Source organism: Pollachius pollachius, assembly GCF_949987615.1.
Source record: "Pollachius pollachius genome assembly, chromosome: 16".
In the NCBI taxonomy this organism is placed as follows: Eukaryota; Metazoa; Chordata; class Actinopteri; order Gadiformes; family Gadidae; genus Pollachius; species Pollachius pollachius.
This window is the reverse complement of record NC_136949.1, coordinates 17,976,343-17,999,328: the sequence shown is the minus strand read 5'-3', so window position 1 is coordinate 17,999,328 and position 22,986 is coordinate 17,976,343. Positions and strand designations below refer to the sequence as shown.

General features: G+C 48.7%; 1 protein-coding gene across 2 annotated transcripts in view; it reads right to left on the bottom strand.

The window, feature by feature from the left end:
- Positions 1 to 2,723: 2,723 nt before the first annotated feature.
- fndc1 (fibronectin type III domain containing 1) overlaps positions 2,724 to 22,986 on the bottom strand; it is a 40,617-nt gene continuing 20,354 nt past the window's right edge. Inside the window, exons 9-22 of one of the 2 annotated variants that reach the window (XM_079754096.1) lie at positions 22,962 to 22,986; positions 20,290 to 22,872; positions 19,937 to 20,049; positions 18,912 to 19,023; positions 18,419 to 18,802; positions 16,763 to 16,822; positions 15,256 to 15,414; positions 12,587 to 12,817; positions 10,658 to 10,766; positions 5,796 to 5,875; positions 5,347 to 5,376; positions 4,501 to 4,662; positions 4,099 to 4,221; positions 2,724 to 3,677 (exon numbers count right to left, since the gene is read on the bottom strand). The exon at positions 22,962 to 22,986 is cut by the window's right edge and continues 164 nt beyond it. In XM_079754096.1, coding sequence (XP_079610222.1) covers positions 3,562 to 3,677; positions 4,099 to 4,221; positions 4,501 to 4,662; positions 5,347 to 5,376; positions 5,796 to 5,875; positions 10,658 to 10,766; positions 12,587 to 12,817; positions 15,256 to 15,414; positions 16,763 to 16,822; positions 18,419 to 18,802; positions 18,912 to 19,023; positions 19,937 to 20,049; positions 20,290 to 22,872; positions 22,962 to 22,986 — 4,287 coding nt within the window. In that variant the 3' untranslated portion in view covers positions 2,724 to 3,561. The remainder of the gene's footprint in view (positions 3,678 to 4,098; positions 4,222 to 4,500; positions 4,663 to 5,346; positions 5,377 to 5,795; positions 5,876 to 10,657; positions 10,767 to 12,586; positions 12,818 to 15,255; positions 15,415 to 16,762; positions 16,823 to 18,418; positions 18,803 to 18,911; positions 19,024 to 19,936; positions 20,050 to 20,289; positions 22,873 to 22,961) is intronic. The other variant, XM_079754097.1, reaches the window with a different exon arrangement.

The following is a 22,986-nucleotide window of genomic DNA, read 5'->3' as shown; positions in this document are numbered from 1 at the left end:
AAATCTACCGGGCAATGAGGTCAAGCCCAGTATGCACAGAGCTATGGTGCAGCCGGTAGCATCTTGCATGCATTTTCGATACTGATCTAAAAAGAATAAGCTGGTTTATTTGATAGGATGAAGGCAGCGTCCACGTGTGGAAATCCCTGCGAGGCCTGGAGTTAATCAGGCCTGCGTGGCCTTTCGCCCTCCTTTTATAGAAAGCATCATCTCCCTGCGCTGCTCCCAGACCTTGACTTGAGATCAGTGCATTACAAACTCTTATGGAGACTCTGACAGTGGCTGGAAAAAGCGCTGACATGTGATGTGCTCATGCCGGATGGTTTGATCACCATGGACAACGGACTTCCAGAGAGCTGGCCCTGGTGGTTCTGTACAGAGTCAGTTGAAACAGTGAACCACTTCGGACTATTTCAAATAACGAGGTGTGTGCGTGTACGTTTTCAGCCTCGCAAGGGTTTCAGTATGCTGTGAGGTTGATCGCCAAGAATCCCCCCCAGTTACTCTGATCTCAGTCGTTGGCACGGTTTCCGAGCAGATGCGAAACTCACACAATCCACCGTTAAGTGTCAGTTTTCTGAGTGTGTGGCGGGAACGGCAGATGATATGGGCTCAGGCTTAAGGAGACTAATGACGACTTCCATGGCTCCCTGCTCTGTTTTGGCGTGAGGCACACACAGAACACCCCGTTTCTTCTGACCCATCTAAAGTCTACATGCTGTTTTAATAGATGACATGTTCTCACAGTTCAATAAGGGCTGTTTTGGTATTTATTGGTCTCAGTACAAACAGTTTAAACATAATTTTGAGTTTTATTTGGCAAAAACATAAACGTATAAAGAAAATCTGTAAAAAATAACACACAAGCCACGCACGCAAGCGCACGCACACACATGTGGTCATTGTTTTCAGCAGAAAAGATAATACTCTATGGTCTTTCTGTTGGTTCCATAGTTTGGTTGAGCCAAGCAAATCTCTGCCTTATGAATATTGTTAACTTGGTGGTCTACAGCCGCACAACCCACTGAGAAATATTGCATGGCCTGGAGAGACAACTGGCCTGATAACTGTTCTGTTTTAAGCAACTAAAACACGCAAACATCCAGGGTGGTCCATTAGCACATCTTTAGGAAGATTATCCCTCCTCCCCTCCCATCCTCTCTTCTCCTCTATCCTCCCTTTACTGGCACATGAAGAGATTCAATTGGAGTCTGTCTCATGTCAAACCAGAGTTTCACATGGGTGTGGTGGTGGTGGTGGTATTGTTGGTGGTGGTGGTGGTGGGGGTGGGGATGGTGGTGGAGGTGGCGATGGTGGTGATGGTGGTGGTGGGGGTGGTACCCATACAAATATGTTGTTGAGAAAGAGAGAAGGCCTCCCTCACTTAAAACACATGGTTGCACCTCCAGGAACGGTGTGTTGACACAGGGTCCATCATTCCATTGAAGAAATAGCATTTCACGTGCTTCTAGAGATCGCAGGGCCCTTTAGATCGCAACTGCCATGGCCCGACTGAGACGAGGCAATTCAACCGCAGGCCAGGCGCTGCAGGTTAGGAGAGGTTGCAGGGCCGATTGCAAAAGAAAAAAAAAATTCACAGTAGACGACTGCAGCCAAATGAGTTGGAGTGGAGTGCCTGACTAACGCTTTGTTGAGTTCTTTAAGAGACTCATTTATCATAAATCTGGACGTCTGTTTCCATCCTCCCATTGTCCTCAGCTCTGTCCCGGTCAGGGCTGCTGGAGCAAGGGGGCGGCGTAGGGAGACGAGGCCTTTTGCTACAGGTCATTGAGTCATTCAGAGAACTCTTAACAGCTGCATTTTTTACATTTACATTTTTTACATTTTTGGTTGGTCCTTAACTGGATCAATGGTGCAGAACTATGGCTAGACATCAAACCAGAACCTGATGATGAACCACTTACCCTTTAATAAAAGCCATGCACATTCAAAATTCTTATATACTATTATAAAATAATGGACGAAGACTGGAGGCAGTCGGGCCATTGGCGCCAACTTCCTAATGTCATGCGTGCTTCACCGTTATGATCGCCTCCTGTGGAGCACAAAAACAATCGCCAGCCAGCGATTGTTGAGCTTGACATGACACCCCCCCCCCCCCCCCCCCCCCCCCCTCCCCCCCTCAAAGAGCCTGATTACCTGGATGCTAGTTCTTATTGACTCAGCCCCGCCAGTCCTAGTCCTGCTCTGAAATAATTTTTATATGAGCAACAATTTAGCCCTTTCTGTTTCTGGGAAAACATCGATCAATATGAAACAAGCACCACCCAGAGGGGGTGGGGCTCGGTGTTGAGAGAGAGATCAGGGTTCTTTGCCAACAATGTCCAAAGTGAATCCCTTCCCCATACTCCATTGTATTACACAAGTTATGGAGGTGGATATGAAGTGAAGGATTTGCAGGACTTATACATATATATTTAATGTATTAGCGAGCTGCCAATCCTCTCTCTCTCTCCTCTCTTTCTTCACACCTGGGCCCGTGTATTGTTCCCTTACGTGTTGACTAAACTGTCCCCTCACTACCCCAGGCTGACTCTCAGGGCTCTCCTCTGTCAACGCCTCGGCTCTCCTCTCGCCTCCCACTTCTCCTGCGGGTGATCCCTGACGTGTCCCGTCGAGGTGGTTGCTATACCAACAAATAACCTTCTGATTCATGCCTCAGGATTCCGGCGGTTTCCATAGCATCCTTTATTTAGCCTCCCACAGTTCCTGAGCAAAAAAAAACATTTTTATTTATAAATTGTTTTCCTGAATACATACATTTTTTTGTGTGTGGGCATCTGGTTCAAAATAAGCAACTAAAAGGATCTTCCAAAAAACACAATACCGGTTTTGTTTTCCATTACATTACACTGTGAGATTAAAAATCAACTCATTTTGTCAACACTTATACACGCCTCAAATGCCAACGGGCATAGTGTATTTATCCTTCTTCTCAGTTTTGTTTGGGTTTCATTGGTCCAAAGCGGCCCGTTTGACTGCTGGTGTGCATGGTGTGCCTTCTTTCTTTCTGATGAGATCAGATCTCCGGTTTGAGGGACCTGTCTGTGGAATAGTTGGGTAGTACAATAAAGACGCTTTCCGATCCGGAACACAAAAAGAGTTAAACCGAGCAAGAGCAACATGCTTCTTTTCCCCTCATATACAGACTGCTTAATATAACAAGTGCATTGTACATGACACACATTAGAGTTAGTTACTATATTCTTCTTCCTCTGAAGCTTGTTATTAGACTTGCCATAATGTCCTTTAGCAAAAAAAGTCAATGTTTTTGTTGACATCGGCACACAAGGTTGAGGGTTGAAATCCAGCAGGAGGTAGGGCCGCTGAGGAGCGCTCGGTTATTGACGTTCTTCGCTGGAATCATCTCCTTCCTGTGATCACCGCCTACTTCCTGTGATCACCACCTACTTCCTGTGATCACCGCCTCCTTCCTGTGATCCCCAACTGTTTCCTGGGATCCCCACCCACTTCCTGTGATCCACACCCACTTCCTGTGATCCCAACCTCCTTCCTGTGATCCCGCCCCCCCTCCTGTGATCACCACTTCCCGGGGATTGGGACCCCGCACTCGTACCAGCCCACAAAGGGGTGGGGGGTGCGTCGTCCGATGGTCCCGAACCGGACGGGCTCCTGTCGGTGGGAACGGTAGAATCCTGCAGCATGGAAAGAGATGAAGATCACCGCAGAGGAGAGGGAATCGGAGAGAGGGATGTTGTCAGAAGTAACCATGGTAACTAGAAAATCGCCAGCACACACATGGTGGAGTGGTAGAATAGTTTATGGCGGATCAGTTTCATGAACAGTCTCAAATAAGTTGGCAAGTGGCACACGTTGTACTTTTAAGCCAATCAGAAGAAAAGAATAGACCGCAATGACCCACTCCGGATTAATGATGGCACTGTTCTCCGGGGATACATGTAACTTGTCTTTTGGTCTTTTGCTATAGCTTTTAAATCGAGATTATTATTTTTTTATATCACCGAATAACTTATTTGTATGGTTGCTGGCACTCAATCATACACGAATCCTAAAGTAAAAGGTATCAATCGTAGCGAGAGGGATGGATGTGCTCACCTTGAGCTGCTGGCAGTGAGTTGGAGTGGTAGACAGGGCCCGTCCTTCCATCGAGGTACGAGTCCACGAACTGGCAGTGGTCCTCCCCCTGGCCGGACGTGTCTGCTATACTGTAGAACGGCTCTGGAAAGAACAGAGAGGAGGGAAGCAGCGAGGAGTCATAAACGTACTCGCTCCAAATGTTCCATTATGTAATGGAAGCTGAAATGTGACAATAAAATCAAATGTTGCTGAGGGAGAGAATTTGAGAGGGAGTGAAAGGAGCTAAAGAGAGAGAGAGACAGGGAAATAAAGAGAGGGGGGAAGAGTTTAAGCAACAGTTGGCGATCGAGACGGACGCACGTAGATGCAGCTTTTAAGTAATATAAATATCTACAATCAGAAAGATATTGATTGGTTTACCCCTCAGCCCCTCCCCCATGAAGATCTTGTATCGCAGGGAGTTGCAGAGGATCACTCCCACAAACTTCCTGTACCAGGTGCGCTTGACGTACTGGCTGCCCTTGCAGCCGCTGTGGGCGTGGTTATACTTGAAGGAGAAGGGAATCCAAATGGGCTCCCCACCTAGAATAGAGAAGCCAGGGAGGTTGGTTGTGTGAGAAAACATTGAGCATTGAGTCAGACAGAACGTGAGCCCAGTGTCCCCATCATTAACTAGGCTAGCCACACTCTGACAGAAGAATTAATGTCCAGTGATTTCAGTTTAAACGCTAACAGAGAAAAAAAATGCTGTCCGGCGCACGCTTCCAAACGTTGACAGATTACTCAGAACCCCGCTGCCACGCGCTGCTGTAGCCTGGGCAGCGGAGAGTCCTGTCGGTAGCGCACAGCGACACATGCTAGAGCTCAAGTTAAGAGGGGAGAGCAGGAGAGCGATGGGCCCGCCACGCCGTAAATCATCTTAATGCACTGCGCTCAGCGAGTGGAGCCGGTAAGACCTGCCAATGGCTGGAGGCGACGGGCGGGCTGAGAGACGGCGCGTCACTCCATCACTGGGGCTGCACCGGCGGCACCTGGGCTCCTGTGTGTACCGACGCCACCCTTTCAGCGCTGCTGCAACGCCACGGGTATTTGGGCCTCCAAAACGGCGTGCTTTATGCGAGGGGCGTCTGGCTATTACCTTGATGGGGACTGGCTTGCTACACAGATGGTCAGCTCTTCAAAAAGCTCAACACTGGATTCCATAGAAAATAAGTCCCAAAAAAAAGGCAAACAGAGTTGAGCGATCGGCCAGGGGGAGGCACTTACCAGGTGGTCTTTCAATGAGCAGGGGATCGTCTGAAAAGCAGCAAGCAGAGAGGGTGCAGGTTACTTGGTTTCCAGGGAGGAACTGCACGGTGTGACAGCAACGTCAAAGTGCTGATGCGTTCACCTGGTTACGCATGGGAAAACGCTGACCCTGTCCTGTCTAATGCGCTACACAGCTGTGAGCCCACTGCCCTGTGGCTGCAGAGCCTCAGACTTTCAAGGGAATGCCTACACATCAACCCATAAAGTCATCAGCACCTTTTATGTGTTGTGTACGATGAGTATGTGGCTGACACTCATGTTATTTGGCGCAGTCAAAGTAATTACTGCCAGAAGCTATGGTACATTTAGTTTGAGTTACTTTTTTACAATGGTTCGCAAAGCACATCAATCTGTCTAAATCAATCTGTCGTCTGCGACAGAGTGCGTGAAACGCACGGCACACACACCTGATTCAGTCACGTACGTGAGCGTTTCGCTCACAGGCCCCAAACCAAACACGTTCTTGGCCTGAACTTTGAAGTAGTACCTGAATTGGAAGTAGAAGAAACAACACACACACAAACAGATGTCATTAGGGATTTAATGAGTTGGGACTAGGCTGTTAATGTGACTCTCAGCCAGGTTTTTGTTTTGGCCGAAGGCTATGAGATGAAAAATATTGATGACCAGAGCAGCTGACTTGGCGCGCTCAACTCCTAGGGCCTGATTTAAGAGGGGCCCCTTTCATTCTCATGAATCCAAAGCGAGCTGCGTTTGCAAAAAAATATCTCTGAGGCACATGTTGAATGTGGCCACAGCAAGCAGGAATTAGCCAATAGGAGATTAGTAACAAACAAGAGGCAAGGAAGGACTAGAAGGAGAAGTCAAAGCTGGAGGGATTAACGTTGGGGTGATGGGGACGATAGGATTGGAGGAGGGAGAGAGAGGGCGGGAAGGCGTGCACAGCAGGGAATAAGTGTCAGCGTGAGAGAGGCTTAACTATGGGATGCCAGGACAGCTGTCTGCAGCTCAGCTCTGTTAGTGTCTGAGAGCTTTGAAATCAGGCGAAGGAATGATAAAATCCCATCAGATTAATAACACCATGATTTACTTCCTAATGGCGTTGGAGGCATTTTTCCAGTGTGTCTGTGTGTGCTTCAGTGTGTTTCTCAAGGCTCCATGGTCCCATACAGTAAGTTCATGGTCTATTCATTTCAATGAAAAAACTATTTAGCCACACAATGACAGCAGGCCCGTGTCCAATAGCCACAGTGACGGGTCCAACCTATGAATATATAACACTCGAGAGTGACAAGAAACTAGAAAGAATTACAGAAAGGAGAGGTTGGGAGAAAACAACATGATGAATGGAGTGGATAAAGAAATGAAGAACGATGGAGGAGCCAATTGGTATAAAGAAGTTGGAATGAAGAGCTATATATATATCCACCATGCTTATCCCAATCAAGTAACTTAAACCCGACGCTGTGATTACTTTAAAACTAACAGAAGCTGAGGGGCAAGGTTGCATATTTCCAAATACTCATCCATGCACATACCTTTTTTTTATTCTGAAGTTATTTGCTTTCACCCGAAAGGAAATAGTCAAGCAAAGAGCCTGTGTGAGTTGATCTCGTGAGTTGGACGGTTTAAGCTTTCAAAGGAAACAGATCTTTGTGTGCGTGTGTGTGTGTTTGAATCTGCAGCTCTCACTACCAGATGCCTTAACCCTCTAAAGGAAAATGTCCTGACCTGTCCTATAAACCGCTGTTTGTGATCCATGCACACACGCACACACGCACACACTGCAAACCAAGATCTAGAATATAGAAAGAATATTTCAAAGAAAAATTTGACATCCTACAGGTACTTTACAACCTCTGGCTGCTGGCCTGTTGAAATGTTATAATTCTGAAAATATACATTTCCCGTTTATACACACTTTTACCCTCTCTCACACACAAACACACACACACACACGCACACACACACACACACACACACACACACATACACACACACACAATTTACCCTCACCCAGACAGACACACACACACACACACACACACACACACATACACACAGACACACACACATACACACACACACACACACACACACATGCACACACACACACAATTTACCCTCACACACACACACACACACACACACACATGCACACACACACACAATTTACCCTCACACACACACACACACACACACACACACACACACACACACAGAAAGACAGACAGACAGACAGACAGACAGACCGTCACCACCGTCTTTTGCTCCTTGCTCAAAGTTCCCTCCATAAGATGAGCTATGTATCAGAGCACTTCAACCAGCGAGGGGTTCACCATGTACCGCTCCAGAAGGGAACCCTTGGTCCAGGCCTCTGCCCCCAGTGAACCGTCTCACAAAGCCCCAGCACCACCACAAACCCCCATAAACACCAGCAGCCTCCAGCTACGTTCTGCCCCATGAAGTCCCTCCAGCCGAGATGCATTGTTATGTCATCCTAACAGTTGTTATGTTGTATTGTTATATTGGATCATTGTTATAGCATGAAGCTGACAGCTCCGTGAGCTCAGCCAACTTCAACCGCTTATCAGATCACGGGGCAGCAGCAAAAGCAGGGGCCCCAGACTTCTCTTTCCCCGGCCACATTGACCAGCTCCGACGGGGGGCATCCCGAGGCATTCCTAGGCCAGTGTTGAGACTAATCTCTCCACCTAGTCCAGGGTCTTCCCCGAGGCCTCCTCCCCACTGGACGTGCCTGGAACACCTCCCTAGGGAGGCGCCCAGTGGGCATCCTTACCAGATGAACCACCTCAACTGACTCCTTTCTAAGCAGAGGAGCAGCGGCTCTACTCCAAGTTCCTCACAGATGGCAGAGCTCTCACCCTATCCCTAAGGGAGATGCCAGCCACCCTCCTGGGAAAACCCATTTCAGACGCTTGTACCTGCTCTCTGTTTGTGTCCGTCTTATCTCTGAGCGGCCAGCGGTACCCGCCTCTGGGTGATAGGATGCTGAATTTACTTCAGTGTGCTTTGCTGTAAAGTGAATAGCACAGATTCTCCCCTCCATTCTGTGAACAGATGGGCCGATCAGCGCCACCGCCTTGGCCCACCACATCTTCTTCTCCTCATGAATATACATTTTCACCAAGGCCCCCGGTCATTTTACTTAACAAACCATGTGTGTTTCAAACCCACCAGGGCAAAACAAAGTTTTGTTGATACAGAGTGCTTAACGCAGTAAGCAGTCGGTATCTCCTCTGGCTCTCGCGGGGCCCCATGACGGGATGGCTTCCCACGCTCATACTTTGAAAGCTATGACCCATAACTCTTGATAAACGGGTTCTGAAAACATGGCCCTATTAACCAAACGAAGGAACCTTTTATTTTGTCGGTTGCATTTTTTTCGCCGTGTGTCAGACGATGTTCGAGGTGTTTATGTTTCCAGGAGCGATGAGGCTTTCCTAGGAAATCACATTTCAAGGCTGCTTTAAGAGCCGAACCTGGACCTGGTCTTGCTCTGCCAAGTGTGATTTACTTCACGTCGGTGTGGGCTTTTCCGTTCGTGTCGACAAGCATGACTATATCACTCCTGGCCTGCTCTGATATCGCAAGTGGAAATGTGTAGACGGCATAGAATACAGATTCATGGACACACACAGGCACACACACACACACACACACACACACACACACACACATACACACTCACATACAGACACACACACACACACACACACACACACACACACACACAATCACACACACACAGACAGACAGACAGACAGACCGTCATCACCGTCTTTTGCTCCTTGCTCAAAGTTCCCTCCATAAGATGAGCTATGTATCAGAGCACTTCAACCAGCGAGGGGTTCACCATGTACCGCTCCAGAAGGGAACCCTTGGTCCAGGCCTCTGCCCCCAGTGAACTGTCTCACAAAGCCCCAGCACCACCACAAACCCCCATAAACACCAGCAGCCTCCAGCTACGTTCTGCCCCATGAAGTCCCTCCAGCCGAGATGCATTGTTATGTCATCCTAACAGTTGTTATGTTGTATTGTTATATTGGATCATTGTTATAGCATGAAGCTGACAGCTCCGTGAGCTCAGCCAACTGGCGCTCAGCCCAACCTCTCATAGAGAGATGAACATCGTGGAGGAGCACTCTGTTTGCCATGTCATGTCAACTTCAATCGCTTATCGGGTCACGGGACAGCAGCAAAAGCAGGGGCCCCAGACTTCTCTTTCCCCGGCCACATTGACCAGCTCCGACGGGGGGCATCCCGAGGCATTCCTAGGCCAGTGTTGAGACTAATCTCTCCACCTAGTCCAGGGTCTTCCCCGAGGCCTCCTCCCCACTGGACGTGCCTGGAACACCTCCCTAGGGAGGCGCCCAGTGGGCATCCTTACCAGATGAACCACCTCAACTGACTCCTTTCTAAGCAGAGGAGCAGCGGCTCTACTCCAAGTTCCTCACAGATGGCAGAGCTCTCACCCTATCCCTAAGGGAGATGCCAGCCACCCTCCTGGGAAAACCCATTTCAGACGCTTGTACCTGCTCTCTGTTTGTGTCCGTCTTATCTCTGAGCGGCCAGCGGTACCCGTCTCTGGGTGATAGGATGCTGAATTTACTTCAGTGTGCTTTGCTGTAAAGTGAATAGCACAGATTCTCCCCTCCATTCTGTGAACAGATGGGCCGATCAGCGCCACCGCCTTGGCCCACCACATCTTCTTCTCCTCATGAATATACATTTTCACCAAGGCCCCCGGTCATTTTACTTAACAAACCATGTGTGTTTCAAACCCACCAGGGCAAAACAAAGGTTTGTTGATACAGAGTGCTTAACGCAGTAAGCAGTCGGTATCTCCTCTGGCTCTCGCGGGGCCCCATGACGGGGAGGCTTCCCACGCTCATACTTTGAAAGCCATGACCCATAACTCTTGATAAACGGGTTCTGAAAACATGGCCCTATTAACGAAACGAAGGAACCTTTTATTTTGTCGGTTGCATTTTTTTCGCCGTGTGTCAGACGATGTTCGAGGTGTTTATGTTTCCAGGAGCGATGAGGCTTTCCTAGGAAATCATATTTCAAGGCTGCTTTAAGAGCCGAACCTGGACCTGGTCTTGCTCTGCCAAGTGTGATTTACTTCACGTCGGTGTGGGCTTTTCCGTTCGTGTCGACAAGCATGACTATATCACTCCTGGCCTGCTCTGATATCGCAAGTGGAAATGTGTAGACGGCATAGAATACAGATTCATGCACACACACAGGCACACACACACACACACACACACACGTGCGTTACCTGGAGTTTGGTTTGAGGTTCTCTACTGCCAAGTGTGTCCCTTGTGCGTCCAGAGCGGCCCATCGGTTGTTGAGGACGTCGTCATAAGAAGCGCTGTGGACCATGTACCCTGCAGTGAGGTTGACCAGAGGGAAGGGTCTGGGTGAGTAGAGAGGGACGGCAGGCAATGTTCTCTACTCTCAGAGTTTAAATGGAGCTTAACAGTTGATCTATGTCCATATACCAGAGGCAATATAATTGTGATATATTTAATTATTACTATTTTTAAAGGCTGCTGTCCGTAGAAGTGATTCGTAACCCTGTAAGCCACTTCTGTCCCCTTCCTTCCTTTTATGATTGCATTCATTCAAGGTTTTACATCTGTTCTCTGCACTAGATTTTGCAAAACAAACCCATTTTTCTCTTCTATGAGCCAAGGCAGAAAAACACTCTCCATTTTAAGACCTTGCTTTAGGAGGTGGAGGAATGGTTGTGGTATTCAATGCAAAACCTGTCGGAACTGCCTCTTCTAAGCTACCAGAGTCCCTGGACACTTTTACTATTTCATCAATCAGATCTCATCTCTAGACTGTCCTGTAGATTCTGGTTCAAACCCTTCTGCTCTCACTGGTGCGGTGCCAACATAGCTTTGGGAAGGAAATGGAAGAAAGACACTTTCCCTCTGTCTCTCCATTTTGCATTCTTTCTACCTATGTTCCACTTCCACACATGCATGCTGGGCGTGTGTGCGCATGTGTCATTGTAATTCCAAGTTCAGAAAGTAATGTCATTTTTTTTTTATTTAAACGTTCAACTGTTTGAGCATTGAAGGCAACCTTCCAACTTCACCTCATCAGCCCACATCTACATGACATCAACCAGCCTCTTCTGCTAGACTGCTCTCTTAATGTTTCAGACATTTGTCGGCATCCGCGAGGTAGTCATGTGAAAGAGACAACTTTGTAAACATGTGGAAAACCCGATATGACAGAAGAGGAGGAAGAGTGAGAGAAGGGGATAGCCTAGATGGCCAGACGAAACTAGCAACCTGGCAAAGATATCATGCATGTTACCAATTCAAGCAAGATGCTAACTTTGTGATTTGTGATTTTCTTCTGACAATTATCTCAATAGAAACTTTTCACATTGGAGGTAAACGGATGGTTAACATTTTTTTTTTGTATACCTTCTGCATCAGCATCAACCACTAGTTAAATTAATAATGATCCACATTTGATGCCATGCCTCACCAAATCACCCATTTTGGAGGATTCATGGTTGTGAATTTGTCTTAAATTGATAATTACCATATCAACCAAACAACGTTTTTGTCGTAGGATAGAAGGGCCATAATCTCTTCTATCCTCTGAAACAAAGAGACAAGGAGGTAAGGAGGACGTGTCAGCCCTCACAAGGCACCACACAATGTGTCACTCTTCAAAACCTACTACTCTAGGTGATGTGTGTGTGTGTGTGTGTGTGTGTGTGTGTGTGTGTGTGTGTGTGTGTGTGTGTGTGTGTGTGTGTGTGTGTGTGTGTATCTTCCTGCTTTTACTATCAGCCAATGAATACACGGCGTTCGCCTGGCTGACTGAGGATCTGCTCTCTCAATGGCCACCTGGGCACCACAGCAGCATGGAGTCTCCGGCCTTCTGGCCTCTCCGTCGCAGGAAGTTTTTATTCAACTTTGATAACACCATGGGGACCCCATTCCAAGGGTTTAATGCAGTTCAGTTTTTTAACTCCATAATTGAATTACCATGGACGGAGGAAAACCTAAATACTGGTGCAGATTCATCCCATGTGATGACCCATATGGGGTCGCTTGGCGACGCATCACTGATGATCCATGGAGCCAGGGCAGAGATATTCACAGGTTCACAGGTTTTACCCCGGTTAACACTTTATTATTCTAGATGTGCGCTAAAGGGTTTCCCGCTCCACATGTACCTGACACCATGTCGTCCTTCAGGGGGCGGGCCCAGTCCAGGATGACGAACGAGTGGCAGCCCTCCATGGCGACCACCGTGATGTTGTGCGGCTTGTTCTTGGGAGGCTGTCTGTGATTGGCTGTGTCCTTGTCCATCAACTGGCCCAGGATGTCCACCTGCAGGTACTCCAGGGCCTCGGTCAGGGAGCAGGGGGCCCCGGGGTCCTTCTGGATGTAATTCATGTAGGGGGCTGAGACAGGCAGTGGGGGAAATAGAGGTTTTTTACTTTGTTGTGTATATATATAATTTTATTTACTTTATATCTATGGGTATATTGAGGGTATTTTTAGATCAAATTCACTTAAAAACATTTTGAAAAACACAGAAACTGAAGTTAAAATATTTGTTTGACAGTGCCTTGCTTATGAAAACTCAATGTGTGAACATTGAATTCACACAATACTAATTCCACAAAGCGTCTTCTTACAATTACATAAGAAGACGCTTTTATCCAAAGTGACTTACAATAAGTACATTTGTCAGAAGAAGGAGTAACAACAATATATCTCTGTCGGTACAGCAAGGATGTTCATTGAATCAAGTGCCAGAGGCTAATCCTTAGTAGCCCCTCTGTGTGGTTTAAATAGGGCCTAGTGCGGGCTAGGAGGAGAAGGTAGAAGAAGGTCAAACGGGGGCATGGGGCCAGGGGATAATGCAGAGCATGTCCACCCTTCCATTCGCATGCAACGAAGAGCTCAGGATGAGATATTAGGAGAGCTCATAAACAGGAGAGAGGAAGACTCCGTGGCCTGCCAACGTGGATATTCTCCATTCTGCTGAAACTCAGTTTTACTGTAGTCCTTATTTTTTGTTCATGTCAGCTGAGGATTGGGGACGACGGGGGAGGATGGGGGAGGAAGGGGGAGAGTTGTAATTGGTTTCATATCGAGTCGACCCTTCGCTTCTGTTCTGTTTGGAGGACGATGGGGTTTGTACCGAGACAGATGGCTGCCATGAGCTGTGCTTTTGTAATTGTTTTGCTGTTACTACAGGCTGTCTGGAAACATCCTCGCTCATGTCACGGTTATTAATGTGCCTCATTAAAAGCCAGAGAATACAGAGGGAGAGACTTCATCTAGACGGATGGTCCATGTTCCCATAACTTAATGACATCCCAATAAGCACCCGATCCTATCTACAAATCTACATCACGATCGTCATTCACTCCCGCCAACATAGCCAGTCATTCCTTTATTGTGATGGAACAGATAAGAACCTTTTTACCCTCCGTCTAGGGAAAGCGTTGTTGATGCAGCCAGTGGAGGTGAGAGCGTGCACTGCCGTCCAAAGCCAGCCCATATAGTCAGTAAAACAGACAATGGGAGGCCAGTGTGTCTGGCCAGGTCTTGGCTATGTCCTCAGTCAACCTGGCCTCTCTCGTACCCAGGCAGTGGGAAGGACTGAAGCTATTTAAGAAAAATAAGCCCTATGTTTTGAGGGATAATGAAGCCATAATAAGGCCTTCATGTAATAAGTTGAAGGATTCAGTCCAACCTCTGATGTGTGCGTGCGTATCAATTTCTTCTTCAGGTGTGAAGAATGTGTTTTGTTGGAGTGTCTGTGCGCGTGTGACTGTGCATGTGTGCATGTATTGATTTCACCCGGAGGTGTGACGAAGAATGTGGCTTCGCTACGGTTGGATTATTCATTTCGAGCGCCGGCCCACGTAATGAGTCCTATCAGCCTTCTGTCTAACAGCCGCTGTCCAGGGTCGACACCCTGCTCCTAACAGCCTGCACGTGACGGGCCAGCACACTGTCCACACCCGCTGTGGAACACCAGCTACGGGGGACTAACCTATGTCAGCAGCATGTCAACAGTGGCTCTACAACCCATACAGAACCGCGATGGGAGATGTCTAATCATCTGTGTAATGTGTGTAACCCCTTGTGGTTCACACCTCGGCTTATCCAGACCCCCTTCATGTGGGGGTCCAAACACACCAGCCTCCTGGATTGCTTTGATTCACACGGTTACACTGCTGCACCATCTGGCCTGGCGTTGTTATCCAGCCACTATGTTACTGCAGGGGTGTTTGTAATCTTTTTGATTGTTGTCCCGAAGCAAAGCACCGAAACGGAGGACATGCTCTGACCTCAGCGATCAGAGGCTGCCAAGTCTGGTTGGAGAAAATCAGCGGTGCCCGCCAGGCAGGCAGAGGGAACATATTTATAACCTGGTGGTTCTGGGAGCCAAGCTGAGAGGGTCCTGAATGTGTTATCCTCCCTCGTTATACAGCCAAGAGAGACTTGTCAACACACACACGTGTAAACTCACTGACACACAAAGGCACGCACACTGTACTCATCCATAACCATGAACACGAAACACACTCCCAGGATAATTGCTTCTTTTAGTTGCTAAAACCATATATGGGCAATCTGACTTCAAAGACAAGGAGTTAGAATGTCATTTTAACATATTTCCAGATCTCAATATCTCATTTCTCAATCTTTCTCACGCCCCTCTTCATCCTCTTTAGTTTTGGGGAAAACTTTCAAGAAACCTTTCTTTCCACAGAAGGACAACCTTATTATTGTTAAGGTCAAAGTACATCAAGCAACCCACACCTATATTGTACGTCAGCACTCACGCATGCCTTGTGGACCACCTTGGTCATGGGCGTACCTGTGAATCGTTTCTTCCCTGTGAGATCAAGCGCAGAGGAGGGCTTCCTGTTGACGTGCCCTGGCAGGGCTGGGTGTTCTTGCGGGGTGGTGGTGGTGGTGGTGGTGCTGTCTGTGGTGGTGGGGCGGGGCCGCAGTGTAGTCGGGATCAGGAACTCATCTAGAAACAACAGGTCTCTGTGAGCGTTCCCAGACCCGGGACGACCCCAATAACACAACAGCACGCCATCGCTCAGAACCCTCTGTGACTGCCGCCACTGTGGCGGATATTAAACGCTTGTCATATTTTCTTAATGCATCGTGGAACAACTGTGTGATATCCTTGGAAGTGGCCCCCTTTTTTAGTTTGATGGTCTACTCTTGTGTAATGTTTTGCTTTCCACATTTTCCATTTGGAATGGGAAATGGGCAGGAGCAGGAGCATGCTGGGGGGAGGGGGGGGGGGGGGGGGGGGGGTTGATGAAGTCAAACAATTGCGCAACCTAGTTCAGTAGAGCCAAAGCTGCAGTCCGACAGCCGCAGAGGGACTTTTTGAGTGAGACTCAATGAGTCCCTTCCCCTCCAACACGTCAGACCTACCTGCAGGTGGGGGCCGCGACTTGACATCATTATCCACACATGCACATGCACACACACACACGCACTCAGACGCAAGCATGCACTCACAGACGCATGCACACACGTGCACACACACACTTGCGCCTACTTATGTGCAACAGCAGAAGAATATTACAATGTCCCATGTGAATATGTATTTTCTGAGTTAAAACTGTAAACAAACAACTGCAAATCAGAGACTGCTTAACATGCAACATGTTGAGATACTTTAACACAGCTTTAGCCACGCTGAGGCAGCTTCCCATTCAGTCACTCTTCATATCCAGCCAATGTGTGTCCATCCATAACAAAACAACATCACCAGGACCCAGAGCGAGACATCGGGGGGCCGCGCAGGCCAGGGCATTCTCCCAGGGTTAGTCATGCAGCTGGAGGAGCAGGAAGGCTCCAGGTTTACAGGGAGACCGAGAGACATTGAAAACAGTCAGGGACCTAAGCCCCACAGAGAGAGAGAGAGAGAGAGAGACCGAGAGAGACTGAGAGAGAGAGAGAGAAGGGGAGAGAGAGAGAGAGAGAGAGAGAGAGAGAGGGTGAGAGAGAGGGAGAGAGAGAGAGACAGAGAGAGAGAGAGAGAGAGAGAGAGAGAGAGAGGGAGAGAAACAGAGAGAGCGAGAGAGAGAGACAGAGAGAGAGAGAGAGAGAGAGAGAGAGAGAGAGAGAGGGAGAGAAACAGAGAGAGAGCGAGAGAGAGAGACAGAGAGAGAGAGAGAGAGCGAGGGAGAGAAACAGAGAGAGAGAGAGAGAGAGAGAGAGAGAGAGAGAGAGAGAGAGAGAGAGAGAGAGCGGCTGTGACCATGGCTAAACATTCAACAGGCAATTCAAAACAACAGAAATTGTCTGGCAGACACATTTGCGGCAATTAGGACGGTTTGTAGCCATACTGCCAATACCTTGCTCAATAGCTAAAGCGTCTGTAAGCTTGTTGTCGGACTCCATCCCGGACGACTCCTCTGTCACGGCAGAAGCACAAGCTACAGGTTCAGAGATCCAGGTGTGTGTTTGGTTGCGCTATGGTGCACTCACACACAAAGATACTCAACAAATGCAAGAATAATAGAGCGAATGAAAACAAGCAATCAGGATACACAAACTAACAGGCATGTGTGCACATACACACAAAACATATATATTTTTAAATACACTATATATGTCTGTTATATAACAGCTATTGTATATAACAGTGTTAAATCTAAGTCAAATGTTAAGAGTAAAATGTCTACTGGTTGTCATATTTATAATTGACAAGGAGATGTCTCTCCAGTGACAGGTGTTAGTTAAGGTTGTCCGTGCCGCTTGTTGGATGAAAAACATGTTTGCAGAATGAACGGGGGAAATATATTAGGATAGTTAGATTTGCCTTTGAAGAACACCAAATCACGGCGTTGATGTGTGTGTGTGTGTGTGTGTGTGTGTGTGTGTGTGTGTGTGTGTGTGTGTTTGTGTGTAGACCAGCACTGAAATAGCAAATTACATCATTATTGGTAAAGAACTATAAGGTTAAATTCAATTGACTTTTTCATATTTACAACCCAGGTGTGATTGTGTGTGTGTGTGTGTCTAGGCGTTTGTGCATCGTGTGGCTGGGGAAGCATTTTTCCATGTCTATCTAACACAAACAGCAGTGCGTGTCACTCCAGGAGTGTTTGAAAAGAAGTATCATTCACCGACCGCAGCCATGCTGCTGATTCTACATGCCCTTGGGGTCTCTCTCTCTCACACACACAAACACACAGACACACACACACAAACACACACAAATATATACACACACACAGCCACATACACACACACACACACACACACACACACACACACACAACCACACACACACACACACAAACACACACACACACAAAACCACACACACACTCACACAAACCCACGCACATACACAAACACACACACACACATACACACACACACACACACACACAACCACACACACACACACACACACACACACACACACAAACACACACACACACAAAACCACACACACTCACACAAACCCACGCACACACACACACAAACACACACACACACACACACACACACACACATACACACAGACATACAGACATACACACACACAGGCACACAACCACATATACGCACACAGACATACAGACACACGGACACACACACACAAAACCACACACACACACACACACACGCACACACACACACACACACACACACACACAGACATAGACAACACAGGCACACAACCACATACACACGCACACGCATAAAAACACGTATAAACACACTCACACACAAACTCCCAAACACAGAACAGATCACACAAAGGGATCAAATGAACAGACAACACATACATCTGCTGAGAGGAGCTGGATTTGACAAACAACACAACAATAGACTTTTCTGTCTCCTAAACTATCATCTCTGCTACCACTAGCTAACATCAGAAGGGAATAAAGAGAAGCTCATCGAAGGTATACTGTATTGAATGCACATTTGGTGGGACCAATCGACCATGCTTTCTCTGTGCCAGCGTCCTGCATCCTGATCGGCGTATGGCTCACCCTCCGGATAGCAGTCCAGGATCCCCTCTGGATCGAGGGCCGGGTAACCGTACTCGTCGGTCTTAGAAAAGGTACCAGGCGGGCAGGTGGGGTAGGGCTGCATGGTGGTGCCTTCCTCTAAGAACCACTCTGGGGTTGTCGGAACCCTGACGGTGGTGGTGGTGGTGGTGGTGGTGGTGGTGGCGGGGGTGGTGGTGGTGGTGGTGGTGGTGGTGGTGGTGGGGGCTCTGGTGGTGGTCCGATGGTGGGGTCGGTCCAGGCCAAGCACAGGCTTCCCGCCCACCGTCAGAACCTTGTCCTTGGGGTTGACCACGGGCTGGCCGTCCCGCCCCTGGCCGAACAGAGCCAGGCCCTCCTGGTTCACCAGGGGACTGCCCTCCAGGTCTGGGGGCCCATGAGGGGGATGGGCATAAGGAGGAAAAGGCCTTGGTGAAGGTTTCTGTGGTTAAGTGTGCGTCCTAATCTAATGAAAAGCAGTGGGATGTGTGCTCACCAAAGACGGTGCTTCCATCGTCCCCAAGGACCACTCTCCTGGGGCGGCCCTGGGAGTCCTGCAGGGCCTTCCCCTCCTCGTTCATCAGGAGACCTTTGTCTAGGTCCACAACCTGAGGAAGAATGCACAGGTTAAATATCAAATATAGGGTTAATAATTGTATTTGGAGGTACTACTAGAACAGGGTTACATGCCTGTATGTTAGAAATAGCCTTCCCCTTATTATTCTCCCACTGTTCATTTCTGCAAATCTCAGCATCTTTCCAAAACGGTCTGTTTTGTATCATGGCGCTTTAAGGCCCGCCTCCCGAGTAGCCCAGTCTGCCGTGATTGGTGAGCACTCCCACTCTATTGCGCTTGTCGAACGCTTTGTGCACGTGTCGGTAAATTCCCACTCATGCGTAAAACATGTATACATACGTCATATAACAGTCTAAAGCAAAGGGAAAAGTCGATAAGCATGATATCACTCCTTTAACACAACTCAAAAAACAATGGACAATTTATTTGCAACATTACCCTAGAATGCTGTAGTATACATCTCCTCGTGTGAGTGTTGCTCTCAGTCTCGTAAAAATCTGGATGTGAGGGACTAATGCAGACAAGGGTTGTAGAAAGTATGCCAGAATTGAGCGAGAATGCTGTGACCGTAATCTGCGGCACGGCAATGTAATCTTAAAGGGTAATGTGATCAATGTAATCTTAAAGGGTAATGTGATCAATGTATGTCCTCTAAAAGGGCTGGTTTGTGCCACTGCCAATGTTAATCGTCAAAGTAAAGAACACACCATGATTTGAGGCGCACGCTTTCTTTTTTCTGTGAATCAGACATTTCAAAATGCATTTTATATCTTTGCTTCAATGATTTGCTTGAGTTCCATCTGCTTTTAAGGGTAACATTTCTACCAGGGTGTGTTTGCTTTAGATGAGCACTTTTCCTTTGGTTAGGAATGTCGTGATTTCTCTGCGCCAGTTTCATTGGCTCGTGAACCTGGTGAATAATATTTTGAATAAGCTTTACTTACCCATTTCTTTCCATCAGGGCCAGTAATTAACCTGCGGCGAGCCCTGCTGTCTAGCTCCGATGTGGAGGACTCTTTTTCCTGGGACGTGCTGAGTTTTGGACGGCCATTTTTGTCTAAACAATAGTACATTGTTAGAGCAAACAATACTTCACCTCTGAATGGTATTTAGACTTGATTGAATCTAAGCAATATATTTTTTCGATATAATTTGCCCTACGTTTAGGGTACAATTATTAAACATGAATTAACATTAGTTAATAGTTGTTATTGACTAACAATTAACTAACAGGCAACCGTTAGTAACTGTATTTCATAGGGCTAGGGCTATCACACGCTCACAAACGGTATGTTACCATTTCCATAGTTAGGTCTCAGTGCTTCACCATTAGAGGCCTTCCCTCTGAAGTTAGGGTAACGTGCTCTTGTCCTTAAACTATCTCTGGATGACGCTGACGAAGATGATGATTGTGGTGTATAGGATGCTGCTGCTGATGATGGCAGACTCCCTCCAGATAACCCCCCTGTCCTCGTGACACTGGAGCCACGGCCCTCCCCGCGGTCAGAGGTAAACACCGGCCGGGGCATCTTGGATGAGGACGAATGAGAGCTAGATTCTGACAAAGAGGCAGAATCCGACGTGGTTGGTGATCTTGCTCGAGTGTTTTGAGCCGGTTGGACTCTGAACGGCAGCCTGTAGCCGCCAGGCTGCCGGTTGGCTGACGAGGGAGAGCGGACCCTGCCGTTAGCAGAGACGGCGGGCCGCTGGTAGGAAGAGCTGGTTCTGCCTCCACTGGAGGGCTCTCGTCTGTCCCCCTCCACCCCGCCTCTGTTGACCGGGGTTTGGTGGTGATTAACAGGAGTTGACGTGGTGGTTTTGGGGGCTGCTGTGGGGTCCGGTACTTTTTCATTTCGGTCAACGATCACCTTACTCCCCTCGTAGAGATAGTCCTTTTCATGATCATTGTCATTGTTATTATTATGGTTATGAGAGGCTCCTCCATGGACGGCCTCGCTGGATGCTCTGTGACCACCTGAGGAATGATGGGAATCAGAGTTTGAAGAGGAGGGTGCAGCAGTAGAGGTAGATGGTTGTCTAGACTCGCTAAACTCATTCTTTCTAACTGTCGTAGAGGGTTTGTGCAAACTGTCTCTCAGCCCTTTCTTCAGCGGGTTGTGCTCTGAGGCGGCCTCCACATTCTCACTCGTCTCCTGTATCCTGGATACCCCTGCAGCTCCACTGGCCCCTGAGGCCCTTCTGGCTGAGCCCTGCAGGACGGGCCGCCCCGCCCCGACCGAGGATGAGGTCCTGCCCCACGGCGCCCTTCCCTGTTGCCTGTTGGACGACACTCTGGTCCCGGTGCCAAACCTTCCCGGGAAGCGGCTCACCAGAGACGGCGATCGCTCAGCGTGTGAGGGCTGCACTCTGGCAGGAGATACAACGTTTTTCTCCTCCTTTCCATCCTGCCCTTCCTCGCTCTCCTTCCTGTCGTTCTCGGCGGATGGCACATTTGCATTCAATGCCGTTAACCGAACGCCGGAGGTCTGCCCTTCAGCTTGTCCCATCCTACTGCCTGTGTTCTCATGCTCGGTGTTGTCGGACTCCTCCCCGTACGTCGTGTCCTGCTTTTCGGGGGGGTGTGAGGGTTGTGTGTTGTGGGACGTTGCGGTGTTATGGGTCACTCTGCGGGCAGTGGGCCGAGTGGCGCCTGAGTCTTGTGTTTCTGTGGCGGCGGGCGTCCGAGACCCGCTAAGAGGAGTGAGGGATGGATTGTGTGCGGAGGTGGAGGGGCTGTGTGATCTGGAGCGTGACACGTCCGAGCCCTTGGTGTTTGATGTTGACTCGCTCTGGGAACCCGTCCTGGAGTTGGACTGGGAGACCGCTGAGTTTAAGGTGCCAGATGTCTCGCGGGTCTGAGATCCAGTTGGCAAAGGTGATTGTGACTTTGAACTATCTGTGTTTGACGATGCTTGACTTTGAGTCCTGCCTGGCAATTTCGACTGAGCATTGGCAGTGGAAGCAGGCCTGTATTTATATCCATTTGGATATCGGGTGAAATTCCCCCTTGCCGCAATTCCTGAATTCCTTTGGCCAAAACCATACCGTGAGTTCAGCACAGACCCACTTATACGCCTGGCCACGGCAGGATCTCTACCTGAAGGCGGTGCTACTGTTTTGGGCTGTGCCGTGGTTTGCGTTGAAACAGGGATGGAGGGTTTCCTCTGGCTTATACTTGGCTGAGCATATGTGACTTTGCTCTCAGGCTTTAGAGAATCTGTGTAACCGTCTTTTTGGATGACTGAAAACTCCTGGGAATGTTTTGGAATCAGTAGGGTGGAGGAAGCCCCTGATGACGAAGAAGACAAGGCTGTAGATGGTGAGGAGGACGATAAAGAGGGAGATCCCGGTTTCTGATGAACCCTGATCTTAAGCGGTCTTCTTGGTGGCGCTCTCCGGGGGGTCGTGGTGGCTGTGGTCGGAGCCAAAGTCACAACCCTAAGGGTGGAGGTCATGGGGGTGGGCGTGACCACCAGTGTGCTAGTCACCTGGGGCTCAGAGTAAACAACGTCGTTGTCGGCCTCTTCCTCTTCCACAGCCTCCACGGTCACTGGCTCTTCTTCTGGGGGTGGTGTGGTGGGGGACGTCTTCGCCTCCTCCTCCTCCTTCTCCTCCTCCACTTTCTCCTCAGGCTTCTCTCTGGCCCTCCCTCTGCTGGTGGCTCCATTGCGGGTGGACCCCCTGACGGAGGAGAAGATGCTGTGGTAGGAGCGGGACTGGGAGAGGGGGCGGACCCGCCGGTGGGTGGACTGGGCCTGGGTCGTTTGAGGGGTCTCCGTGACTTCTGCTGATTGGACGTCGCTCTCAGCATGGCTCCTGTCTGTCTGAGAGGAGGCGGGGCTTGCTCTACGGCTGTCCTGGCTTTTGGATGATGACAGAGCTGGGAAGAGATGGGGAATCGTCATCTTAAAGAAAGCACCTGAACCGCCAGGTACGCATACACTCACATACACAATTAGACTTACTTACTTCCGGGCATGACGACACTGAAGGC